This window comes from Cupressus sempervirens, chromosome 10 (assembly GCF_028749045.1).
Source record: "Cupressus sempervirens isolate cs-2001-9-10 chromosome 10, ASM2874904v1, whole genome shotgun sequence".
Taxonomy (NCBI): domain Eukaryota; kingdom Viridiplantae; phylum Streptophyta; class Pinopsida; order Cupressales; family Cupressaceae; genus Cupressus; species Cupressus sempervirens.
Window position 1 is genome coordinate 113,906,483 of NC_143127.1, and position 12,588 is coordinate 113,919,070.

Genomic DNA, 12,588 nt, shown 5'->3' on the forward strand with positions numbered 1-12,588 from the left:
AGGATCCCTCGAAAATTTACCCAAATTTGGCATACCTTCAGGATGGAGATTTTGTTCACTCTGTGAAAAGATAGAAATATTGTTCTTTTCACTCACAATTTTCTTGATATTAATATTGCTATGTACACTAAGGCATGTACTTTTCATAATCTGATGATGCAGATTCAAGTACAAGCTAACAAGGTGGCCTTGGAGGTGGCTCACCTACAAGAGCTATTTAATCACTAGGGCAATGGCCTTGTACTATTGCCAGGGTATCTCTAGATGCTTCGGTTGATACCTCGATGCCTAGAGGCCGCCGCTAGAGGCACAACTCTTCAGGGTGTCACTCGCATACTCTGCATTCCTAGCCTTCTGCCAACGCTCTCCCAACAATGGCAATGATGGATGGAGGTGCTGCTTGGTTTCCCTGCCAATGGTGGCACTATCTGGTCATCACCTCCTCCTCTTGGCACTTGGCAAGTGGTTTTTGGGAAATGGCCTTTTCGCCTGGAACTGGCCATTTCACCTCCCTAACTTGATATGAAGGATGTTGACTAGCCCATTGATGTTGTTGATGCTATTGCTAATGGCTAGACTGTTCTCAGTCTACCTCCCAATCCCAAGGATGATTGGAGTTTTCATGATAGAGATGAGCCACCTCCCTCAGCAGGCATTGCTTTAGCTGTCTAAGAGTTGCTTTATATGCTTTTTTTTTTTTTTTTGTGATGAATACTTAATGTTTCCGACTTCGGCCATGTGAACTCTCACAGGGTGATCTTGTATCCCCCGACCTTTTCTTGTGAATTGTAATCTTAGTATATTATTTATTAATAGAAAAAGACTATTCATAAAAAAAAAATACATTTTTTACATTATTGACTCCTCCAACGTGTCTTTAATTCATTTCTTAAATTGATTAAAAAAGTGTTATAGTTGGCTAACATTAATAAACTTCGCAATTGTCGACGTCTTGAAGTCCAACTGAGAACAACACATATTATTTTGAATGCTACCATTCAATTATTACGGTCTTGAAAATTTCAAACTTTCCTTTTCATTGCCTGTATGATGCTTATCTTCTTGTCCTGTTCAATGATACAGGCCATGAATCATATCCTTTGTAGATCTTTTTTATATTTTTAATCGACAAAATGATAATTATTGACTTCTGCAGCATATCGATCAATAATAGCGGTGCTTACTGCAAATACCAATGGATTGCAACCCAGATAACAAATCCATTTCCTTTCTACAACCGAACTTCTCTCTTTGAAATTAAACCAGAAACAAAGTGAAACCGGTGGACTCTATTACAAGATTACGGACACATAACTTTTGCTAATCATGGAAATCATTGTAGTCCATTGGAGAAGCAGTAAGTGCTCATTGTTTTGAGGGATGTACTCTCATTTGATGATTGAAGTGGCTATATATTGCAGACTACAATCCCAAATCTTAAAGATAAAGAGTACATAAACAATTGAATCTAGAGATATCCAATGCTTCTGTAATGCCAAAACAATCTTAGAAACCAACGAGACAACATCTAACCCTCAAAAACTAGGACATAAATGAAATTGTATCCTCCCTTTTCAATCGAACTATCAAAAAAAACTGTGAAAAAGATAATGTATTACATGACTATCTACAAAGAGACATTGATAATGGTGGAAATCATTATAATGTATTAGAGCAGTATTGGGTGTTCATACTTTGGAGGGAGGTGCCCGATTTGATGAGAGAAGTGGCTATAGCCACAGCCAAGGCTGTAGTATAATGGGCATCTGCTTTCAAATGGGCTTCTTGCAAATCAAGGCTTTGGTGCTTGTGAACCTGTGGATCCAAAAACCCTCTTTGCATATTGCTGTTATATGATGGCTTCACCTGTTTATGTAGAATTTCTCTTTCTAAATGTACTCCATCTGGCTTGGGGACTTGAGTGAGGTCAAGTGTGATGGTGGGAAAGGAACCCATCGTAGCAACGTAAGCAGGAAGGCGAAGCTGGTTATTTGGTGCGTTAATGGCATCTATGGCAACCGTAGTAAGCAAATGATTATGTTCTCCTTCATAGGTTGTGGTTACAAGAGTAGAGTCTTCAGCTGATCTCTGAACCTTCTTTCTAACTGGGCAGGTGGGAACCGCACATTTGAAATAAGATCTTGGCCACTGGCTGTTTCTCGTCATCTTTTGCCCATATTTTCGCCACTGGCACCCATCGCTAACCTAATAAGAATAGGGCGACTACAAAAATTAGATTTCTCCAGTAGCTACACTATACTTCATGTTTGTTTATTCTATCATGAACGTCTTATTTGTATCAAGGTTCAAATCAATTCATCAAGCTATGTCCTTACAATAGTCACAAATTAGGGCTTCTATTTATTTTTTCTTCTATTTTGACGCTTTCCATAACGATCAGAAAAATTTCAAATCACAGATGGATATAGAGACTTACCATGGCTGACTCTGGCTTTGTACTAACAGATGTAATTTTCTTGGGCTTCTTATATGCCGGATTGCCATCCGAGCATGAACTCATATTTGCATTCTGGGTATATTCGAACCCAAAATTTTGTTTCCTCTTCTTGCAGGGCAGATTCAACTGCAGATCATCCACAGAGGATTTTATGTCCTTTTCTTCTGAGGACTCGAAGGTGTAATCGGAGCCTTCTGCTGTATACCCTCCATTAACACTGTCTCCTTCTCCCTCTATACTTAATGTAAGAGACTTTGCCATGCTTTTCAAGGAGGATCTCCTGTGATTTTCCTGCAGACACCCAAAAGAAATTTCTTTTTAAATTTTTTCACAGTGCTTGTGAGAACACTAATCGTCTACTCAAAACATTAAATTCCTCTAGTCTTTAAATTTTTTTGGGTTAGATTAAATTGGTTAAGATGACATTACAATAATTTGTCCTAAAACGTTTAGGATCACAGTTTACAATCTCTCTATCTCATCTATTGGAATTCAAAGATTCTTTTTGAATTACACTATATAATCTTTCCTATTCATCTTTGAAATATGGGTCAGTTAGAAAAAGAAGGGAAATGAGAGATATTTCCTGACATAGAATATAATCGTTTCTATCTATCTTATAAAGTTAGTATCATGTTTATGATGCATGTCAAGGTGAGATTAGAAAAAGCAACTGAGAGTTTAAAATTTTCTGATATAGGTTATCTAAGCTTCATGTTCTACTTCTAAAAATATAATGGGTTACGTTCTATGATCTAATGTCAAACTGCGATAGAGAAGAGATTGAAAATTTTGAATCAGATTATACAATTTTTCACTTCACCTTCGAATATTTGAAATCACACTTTATGATCTATGATGAAAATAAGACTGCAAAAATAGAAAGTAGTGATGAAACTAGTTAGCTGTAAGAAAAATATACTAGAAACATCTGTACCTTCTCTTTCATAATCTGTGCTTTCAAGCTATTGTAATGATTGCCCATGCGGTTTATCATGAATATGAGTTTCTGGTTCTCCTCCCTTATACGGTTCAATTCAGCAATGAGCTGCAAATCTGATTTATGTAAGAAAATGAAAACAAGTTTTATGCTGTGTAAGAAACTAATCATTAGATTAGGCCATATGCGTACCTCACTTGTATGATGATCCATCTTAATATGAACTCTCTGGTGGGCTAATCTTTTCCTTGCAAAGGATGAGAATTTGTGGAGATTGAAGGTGGGTGTTGGAATTAATATATGAAGGGAAGATCTTAAGGTCAGCACGTGGTAGGAAAAGACTTTGGAGTCGACCTTGACTGTAACACGGCATAAAACAGATCTAACCTTTGACTTTACATTTAATAATTGCGCAAGGAAGAACGACTGATTTTAACGAAATCGGTGGTCAATCAATTTCAATTTTTGAATGACGCCTCTTGTCAATCATTTGTCCACACATCTTTCAGAGAAGGCCATTTTTGACTTTCAGAACAGGAGGGAAACTTTGAAAGAGCCATGTACAACATACTGCCCAAATTACGGACAAGGGAGTCTCATTTTTAACTGGTCTAGGACTCAAAAGTCCTTCTGTAGAATGATATTGCTAGAGTCTACTTACGACTAGTTTCAACACATGTGATCTTGTACCATATTCTATATTGTATTTAAGAAATGGCCAACAAAGTCGTTTCATTTTGAAAAAACATCGGAGCAAATAAGTCTACGTAGTAGTTACGGTTTGATTTTCAAATAACATCTTTATGTTCTATACTTGTATAGAACAATTCATGCTTACTTCTTTCTACAGCGGCGGATTTAACAGTGTCTCAAATTTTAAGAATTTTGTGAGGAATTTCAAAAAATAATCTGAAGGGATCTATTCATAAGTAGGGACCCAAATAAAGCACAAAATCTATTATATGTTGATATTTATGATTTAAATATTTTTATATCAATTTCGTTCAAATGATTACAATAAAATAATAAATACTTAAGATTGAAAAATTATGCGCTTCTTTTTCTATTATTTTTATTTAAACATTACCTTGCATATATTATATTGATGCACAATCTATCTTGTTTTGGCTAGTTGTAAACTTTAAAGCTATATTATACATAGTTCTTAGCATTAGTCTAAGTATACGAATTGGTAGGTTTGGCTTTTTAGGATTTTCACCTAAATAGATGGTCGTGTCTTACTTTACACTATTAAATATTTGTCAATGTCATAAACTTGATAATCTTATAAGTGACATTTGGTTCTTAACTTAGAATTCAAAATATTTCGATTTAAACATTTTAAATTATGAATTGTTAACGTAATCTATATTTGAAGCGAACAGATGAGAAATTAATAGAAAGTGTTATTAGAAATAACTATTGGTCATAGAAATTCCATATTTTTGTATTAATTATATTTTATCTTTTGCAAATGATGTGAGGGGATAAGCCTTAAAGGATTATGATAATTTAATTTTTACATAATAGACCAATAATGTTGCGATTTAATGCCATAGAATACAAAAAAACAAGAGATGTGCTTGTGTACGTATTTTTAAATATGTAGTCGATAGAGAAAATAGTAGCTTACACAACCATTCTATGTCAAACACAATTTCATGATTATATTCATATACGTCCAACATATGTCAAGAAATACTTTACTACAAAATTCATTATAGAAACATGATTAATGACATGATAAGTAGCCACCCAAATTACATGGTCACATATCGATATTTGATACTTCCTATTAAATAACCAAAGTCCTATGAAACTTGACCATTTTATTTTATTTTTAATATCAAAATTAGTTTATTATATTTCTTTATACATTGTTTATATTATCTTCAATATTATTTTGTATAATCAGACATTAAAGCTTCACTATTTATTCTTACATTTTATTTAAACCTATAAATTAAATCTTTCGATATTTACCCTAAAATTTTAATGTTCTTATATCTGATAATTTTATATCTGAAACTTACATATATGATGAGTTATGAATTAGTTTATTTTAAAATTTTACTCAATAATATGTACTCATTTTAGTCTATGATCTTGTACCAAGTTTTTGAACATTCTTTTTGCAAACTTTATCATTGAAGTTAATTACTAAGATGGTATAGACATAATCTAATTATTTTTTAAAGATTACTAGTTACTTTTGGAATTTTTGTCTACCTAATTCTATACCATTTGTACTGACCCACTAGTCACATCCCTCCATTATTATTATTATCATTTGGCTTCAAATGAATATTGTTTGTGCCACCATCATAAATAAAACATTCCAAAATTAATTCATGGTGTATGTCAATGTTGAGAATGGAAAAACAATTATAACTATCTCATGAATTATTATTTTCTTGTTTGAATTATTTTTTTTTAAAACAATATCATTGTACAAAATGATAATAATTTATTTCTTATTCAACAATTAAATGTCTTCTTGACCAATATTTAATTTTGGGAACTTCATATTTATATTTATTTTTACAACACTTTATACCATTTGACTCTTCCATGAGAATTATATATTTTATAAGAGTTAATACAAAATTTTGTATTCTATACAATACATATAATTTGATATGATTCTACAACCAAAGATATTAAAGGAAATAGGTCTCCAAAACTTGATATTAATATACCACTACTATGGTGCAACATGTTAATGAACTTAGTAGGGTACCTCGAATATTACTTAATATGAGAAAATTAATCAATCTAATTATAAGACCTATAGTTTCAAGGATTTTGTACTTCTAGCCATGATCGAGAGATGGTGTCTTGAAGAACCTGTACCAAAGATTGTCACTTATATTTTGACCTCATACAATACTTCTCCTTGATTGTCTAAAGAAATTTAGCTTACAGAAATGACAAGGTTATTATTTCTCTTAAGTAGTATTTTAGGTGCACCCTGATAGTGAGGAAGTTAGCCTTCTCTAGAGATTCATCCTTAGAGCGCATGTACTAGACTTGGAGGTTGTTTCTATGTTACACAAGGTTTCTTGAGGGTCATACATCAAGGAAGGGTTCAAAATTATGTTTCAATAGTTATCCTACGACCCCCTATGACACATAGAAAGGATTCCTTGGACACATGTCATGATTAAATGGGTTCAAAGAAGTTGTAGGTTAGCCTATGGCCACCTTCGACCAATATGATTGAAATTACAATATGTCCCTAGGGTTTCAATGACCCCTAGGGACACATGTCACGATGAGATATGTTGAAGAGGATCATAGGTTAGCCTACAACCTCATTCCACCCATACGATTGATTTTATTGTCCCTAGGAGACTTGAGACCCTTAGAAACACATATCATTATGAAATGGGTAGATGGGGCTTGAGGTAGGCTTACAACACCATTCAATTCATTTGATCGATTATAGTCCATGTCCCTAGGGGTCCTAAGGCCCCTAAGGATACATGTCATGATAAAATGTTTAGAAGGGGGTCGTAGGTTATCATATGACCCATTCGACCCTTAGTAACACATGTCATGATGAAATGGGGAAAAGGGGATTGTAGGTTAGCCCTTGAATAGAGGTACTAAGACCCCTAGGAATACATGTTGTGATGAAAGGGGTCGAAGGGGGTCATAGGTTAAACTACAACACCATTCAACCCATACGATCAATTACACTATGTCCCTAAGGGTCCAAGTAGATTAGCCTACACTGCCATTTGACCTATATGATCAATTACAATATTCCCCTAAGGGTCGTAGGACACCTAGGGATACATGTTGTGATGAAATGGGATGAAGGGGGTCATAAATTAGCCTATGAACCCATTCAACTCATATAATTGATTGTTAGGACCCATAGGGACACATGTTTTGATAATGGGTCAAAGAGGGGTGTAGGTTACCCTATGACCCCATTTGACCCATAAGATAGATTACAATATACCTATAAGGGTCCTAGGACCCCTAGGAACACATGTCATGATGAATTGGGTCATGATGAATGTTAGCCTATGAACCCATTCGATCCATACGATTGATTATAATATATCCCTTGGGCTCTAAGGACACCTAAGCACACATGTCATGATGAAATAGGTCAATCAGGGTCGTCTGTTAGCTTATGACCTAATTCAAACCATAGATCGATTATAATATGTCCCTAGGGGTCCTAAAATCCATACAAACTCATGTCATAATGAAATGGGGTGAAGGTAAGTTAGCCTAGGTCCCCATTCGACCAATACCATCATTGACAATATGTCCCTAGGGGTCCTAGGACCCCTAGCTATGGACATGTTTCTTGATGAAATGGGGCAAGGGGGTTGTAGGTTATCCTATGACCCCATTCGACCCATACAATGGATTATAATGTCCCTAGGGGTCTTGGGAGCCATATGGACGCATGTTGTGATAAAATAGGGTGAAGCGTGTCTTATGTTATCCTACAACCCCATTCAATGCATACGACTGATTACAATATGTCCCTAGGGGTCTTAGGACCCCTATGAACACATGTCCTAATGAAATGGGGCAAAGTGGGTTGTAGGTAATCCTATGACCCCATTCGACCCATACAATTGATTACAATATCTCCTTAGGGATCCTAGGACCCTTAGGCACACATGTCCTGATGAAATCGATGGAAGGGGGTTGTATGTTAGCCTATGACCCCATTTGACCCATAAAAAAATTACAATAAGTCCCTAGGGGTCATCGGATCCCTACCAATCATGTCTTGATGAAATAGGGTGTAGGGCATTGTAAGTTATCCTATGATCCCATTCAACCCATACAATTGATTACAATATGTCCCTAGGGGTCCTAGGACCCCTAAGCACACATGTCATGATGAAATAGGTCAAAGGGGGTCATTTGTTAGCCTGTGACCCCATTTGACCCATAGATCAATTACAATATCTTCTTAGGGTAACTAGAACCCCTAGGGATACATGTCATAATCAAATAGGGTCTTTGACCCATATGATCAATTATAATATGTCCTTCAGGGTCGTAGGACCCCTAGAGACACATGTCTTGATGAAATCAGGCGAAGGGGGTCATAGGTTATCTTATGACCCCATTCAACCTATTAGATTGATTAAAATATGTCCCTAAGGGTCCTAGGACCCCTAGATACACATGGCATGATGAAATGGATCAGAGAGGGTTGAATTGATTACAATATGTCCCTAGGGGTTCTAGAACCCCTAAAAACACATATCGTGATGAAATGGGGTGAAGGGGTTGTGTGTTACCCTATATCCTATAACCCCATTTGACCCATAAAATGATTACCATATGTCCCTAGACTTCCTAGGACTCTTAGGCAAACATGTCATGATGAAATGGGTCGTAGGTTAGAATATGACCCCCTTTAACCCATATGATTGAATACAACATGTCCTCATGGGTCCCAAGAAACCTAGGAACACATGTGATGGTGAAATGGGTTAAAGGGGGTCCTAGGTTGGCCTACAACCCCTAAGACACATATGATTGATTACAATATGTCCTTAGGTATCCTTGGACATATGTCTTAGTGAAATGTGTCAAAGGGGGTTGTAGGTTATCCTATGACCATCTTTGACCCATACAAATGATTATAATATGTCCCTAAGGGTCATAAGACCCCTAGTGACATATTTTGCAATGAAGTGGGGCAAAGGGGATTGTAGGTTAGCCTACAATCCCATTTGACCCATGCAATCACTTACAATATGTCCCTAGGGATACATGTCATAATGAAATGAGTTGAAGGGTGTCATATGTTAGTCTAGGACCACATTCGACCCATGTGATCAATTACAACATGGCCCTAGGGGACATAGGTTGCATAGGGACACATGTCATTATGAAATGGGTCAAAATGGTTGTAGGTTAGCTTGCAACCTCCTTAAAATTGAATGATAGATTACAATATGTCCTTAGGGCTTCTAGGAAACCTAGGGAAACATGTCAAGATGAAATGGGTTGAATGTGGTCATAGGCTAGCCTACGACCCCATTCATGTAATATGATTGATTACAATATGTCCTTAAGGGTCCCAGTAGGTTAGCATATAACCCCATATGATTGATTACAACATTTCCATAAGGGTCCTAGGACCCCTAAGGATACATGTCATGATGAAATGGATCAAAAGGGGTCATAAGTTAGCCTATGATCCCATTCAACTCATATAATTGATAGCAATATATCCCTATGGGTCTTATGACCCCTAGGGATACATTTCATGATGAAATGGGTTGAAGGGTATTGTAGGTTAGCCTACAAACACATTCGATCGATATGATCAATTACAATGTCCCTAGGGGTTTGTAGACCCCTATGAATACATGTCATGATGAAATGGGTCAAAGGGGGTCATATGTTAGCCTACGAACCCATTCAAACCATACAATTGATTACAATATGTTTCAACCCCTAGGGATAGATATCATGATAAAATGGGTCAAACAGGGTCAAAGGTTAGCCTACAACTGCCTTTGACACATAAAATGTACTATGTCCCTAGGGTTCCTAGGACCCTTAGGGACACATGTTGTGATATTATGGGGAAAAAGGTTCGTAGGTTAGCCTACGACCCCTTCCAACCCACACAATTGATTACAATATGAATCTAACGGTCCTAAGACCCTAGAGATACATGTCATGAAAAAATGGTGCAAAATGGTTTGATGGTTAGCCTACAACCCCATTTAATCCATATAATCAATTATAATATGTCCCTAGGAATCGTAAGACTTGTAGGCACACATGTAATGATGAAATGGGTCAAAGGTGGTCATATATTAGTTTATGACCTTATTTGACCCATAGATTAATTAAAATATGTTCCTAGATGTCTTAGAACCTCTAGGGAAATATGTTGTGATGAAATGGGGTGAAGGGAATCATAGGTTAGCCTGTAACCCCATTCAACTCATATGATCACTTACAATATGTCTCTAGAGGTCCTAAGACTCCTATTGATAGATATCATGTGAAAATGGGGTTTAGGGGGTTGTATTCTATCCTATGACCCAATTCAACCCATACAATTGATTACAATGTCCTCATAGGTCCTAGGAGCTCTAAGCACACATGTTGCGATGAAATGTGTCGAAGAGCCTGGTTGTATTTTAGTTTATGACATAGTTCAATCCATAGATCAATTACAATATGTCCATAAGGGTTATAGGACCCCTAGAGACACATGTCATGATGAAATGGTGAAAAGGGGATTATAGGTCATCCTACAACACCATTTGACCCAAAAAATTTATTACAATATGTCCCTATGGGTCCTAGGATCCCTAGGCACACATATCACGATTAGTGGGTCTAAGGGGTTTGCATATTATCCTATGACCTAATTCAACTTGTAAGGACACATGCCATGATTAAATAGGGTGAAAGGGGTCACAAGTTAGCCTATGACCACATTTGACCCATAAAATCTATTACTACATCACTAGGGGTCCTAGGAAATCTAGGGGAAAATGTTGTGATACAATGGGGTCTAGGGTGTCATAGGTTATCCTACAGCCTCATTCAATCCATATGATTGATTACAATATATTCCTAATGGTCCTAGGACCCTTAGGCACACATGTCATACTAAAATGTGTTGAAGGGGGTCATATGTTATCATATGACCCCATTCAACCCATAAATCAATTACAATATATCCCTAGGGTTCCTAGAACCCCTAGGGACACATATCATGATGAAATGGTGCAAAACGGGTCATAGCTTAGTTTACAACCCCATTCAACCCATACAATCGATTACATTTCCTCAGGTATCATAAGAACCCTAGGGACAAATGTCATGATGAAATGGGGTGAAGGTGAGCCTAGATTGTTGGTAAATCAATTATCCTTTCAATTTAACTCTTAATCACCCAAATTTGTGAACAACATCTAGTTACAATAGTTGGAAAGTTTTTATTAGATGACTAACTTCCCTTTGAATTCTTAGGTATAGATCCCTATTTCATATTGATTTCTGATGAATTATGTGTGCTTCTAAATCTAAAATGGGGTGTGTTCTTAACTTGAGAACAAGAAAGGAAAACCGAGCTTGAGCTAAACACGAACTAACTTAGGCAAGAGTTGGTATTTTAAGATTAGTTAAGTGTATGGATTCACACATCTTATCAACCCACAAAGCTTAATGATTCAGCAATCCATGCTAACTGAAATTAAATTGATATCAGCAAGAAACTAACTATAGAGATGGAAAGACTAATTTGAAGGAAAAGACAAAAAGTGAATTCTCTTGAACCTATGAGAACAATATTGTTATCTTAGTTTTACTATTTTGAAATAGGGGAATAAAACAACATTCATTCCTTGATTCAAATCTAATGAAAAAGAAAACATAAAACTAACATTAACAGAATGGAATAGAAAATAATTGACACAAAATACCATTAAATTGTCTCTACAACATCAAGTATCTCACATCAAAAATTAGCTGACCTTTTGCTAATTTTTCAATTTAGTACATATAGGATTTTGAGATGAACATTACAAAATGAGACTCAAAATAGTTCATCTCCTCAAAATTGACAAATGGTAAGGAGCCAATTTTTCAATTTGAATCATTACATCAAAATGTGAAAGGGTAAGATATGAATCACTTTGTCTTCTTTCCATTTTATGACTTTTCCTTATAGGCCTTGGCGGCGATAATGATTAGAATCAATTCTTTATATCTATGAACATGTACAATAGTGTATCTCAAAAGCCACTTGGAATGTTCTCTAGCTAAACCTTTGACATTATTTAACTACTCCTATATCTCCTCCATAGCCACATGTAAACACATGCCAAGTTTTGAAGTTCAGAAACTCTATTATGGTGATCAGAAGATATCCCTATCAAGCCATCTATATAACTGCATAAGTTCTTTTGCATCAAGGCCACTTTGATGATCCCCTTTCCTTATCTACTAGTCTTGAAATCTATATGTAGACCTTTTAAGAGTTCATAGTCTCTACCTTGATCCTTATTTTCCTTGGCTTCTATTTCCTTAAGTCTTTCATCTACCACCAAGATCATTTCATACTTGGACTACTCACTCAAATAGAAACTCATCTCCTCTAGGTAGAATCTTTGCTTCCATAGCCTCCTTACCCTTCATATGTATAATCATCTTTAGAAAATAAATGCAATCT

The 12,588-nt window shown here is 35.9% G+C and overlaps 1 protein-coding gene across 2 annotated transcripts; it reads right to left on the bottom strand.

Annotated features, from left to right (window-relative positions):
* Positions 1-1,223: 1,223 nt before the first annotated feature.
* Positions 1,224-3,749, bottom strand: LOC149532859 (putative WRKY transcription factor 47). 2 transcript variants are annotated; one of them, XM_089805524.1, is made up of 4 exons: positions 3,591-3,749; positions 3,396-3,506; positions 2,438-2,749; positions 1,224-2,205 (listed from the first exon to the last, which is right to left on the bottom strand). In XM_089805524.1, the coding sequence occupies exons 1-4, from the start codon at positions 3,609-3,611 to the stop codon at positions 1,660-1,662; spliced, it is 990 nt and encodes a 329-aa protein (XP_089661650.1). In that variant the 5' UTR covers positions 3,612-3,749; the 3' UTR covers positions 1,224-1,659. The 2 variants fall into 2 exon arrangements, with proteins under 2 accessions (XP_089661650.1, XP_089661651.1); XM_089805525.1 differs by having other exon boundaries at positions 3,396-3,514; positions 3,591-3,683.
* Positions 3,750-12,588: the final 8,839 nt, after the last annotated feature.

Coding starts and splice junctions, on each gene's coding strand:
- LOC149532859 (XM_089805524.1), bottom strand. CDS start 3,611: ATGGATCATCATACAAGTGAG. Junction 3,507..3,590: donor TGGATCATCATACAAGTGAG/GTACGCATATGG, acceptor TCAGATTTGCAG/CTCATTGCTGAATTGAACCG. Junction 2,750..3,395: donor CACAGATTATGAAAGAGAAG/GTACAGATGTTT, acceptor GGGTGTCTGCAG/GAAAATCACAGGAGATCCTC.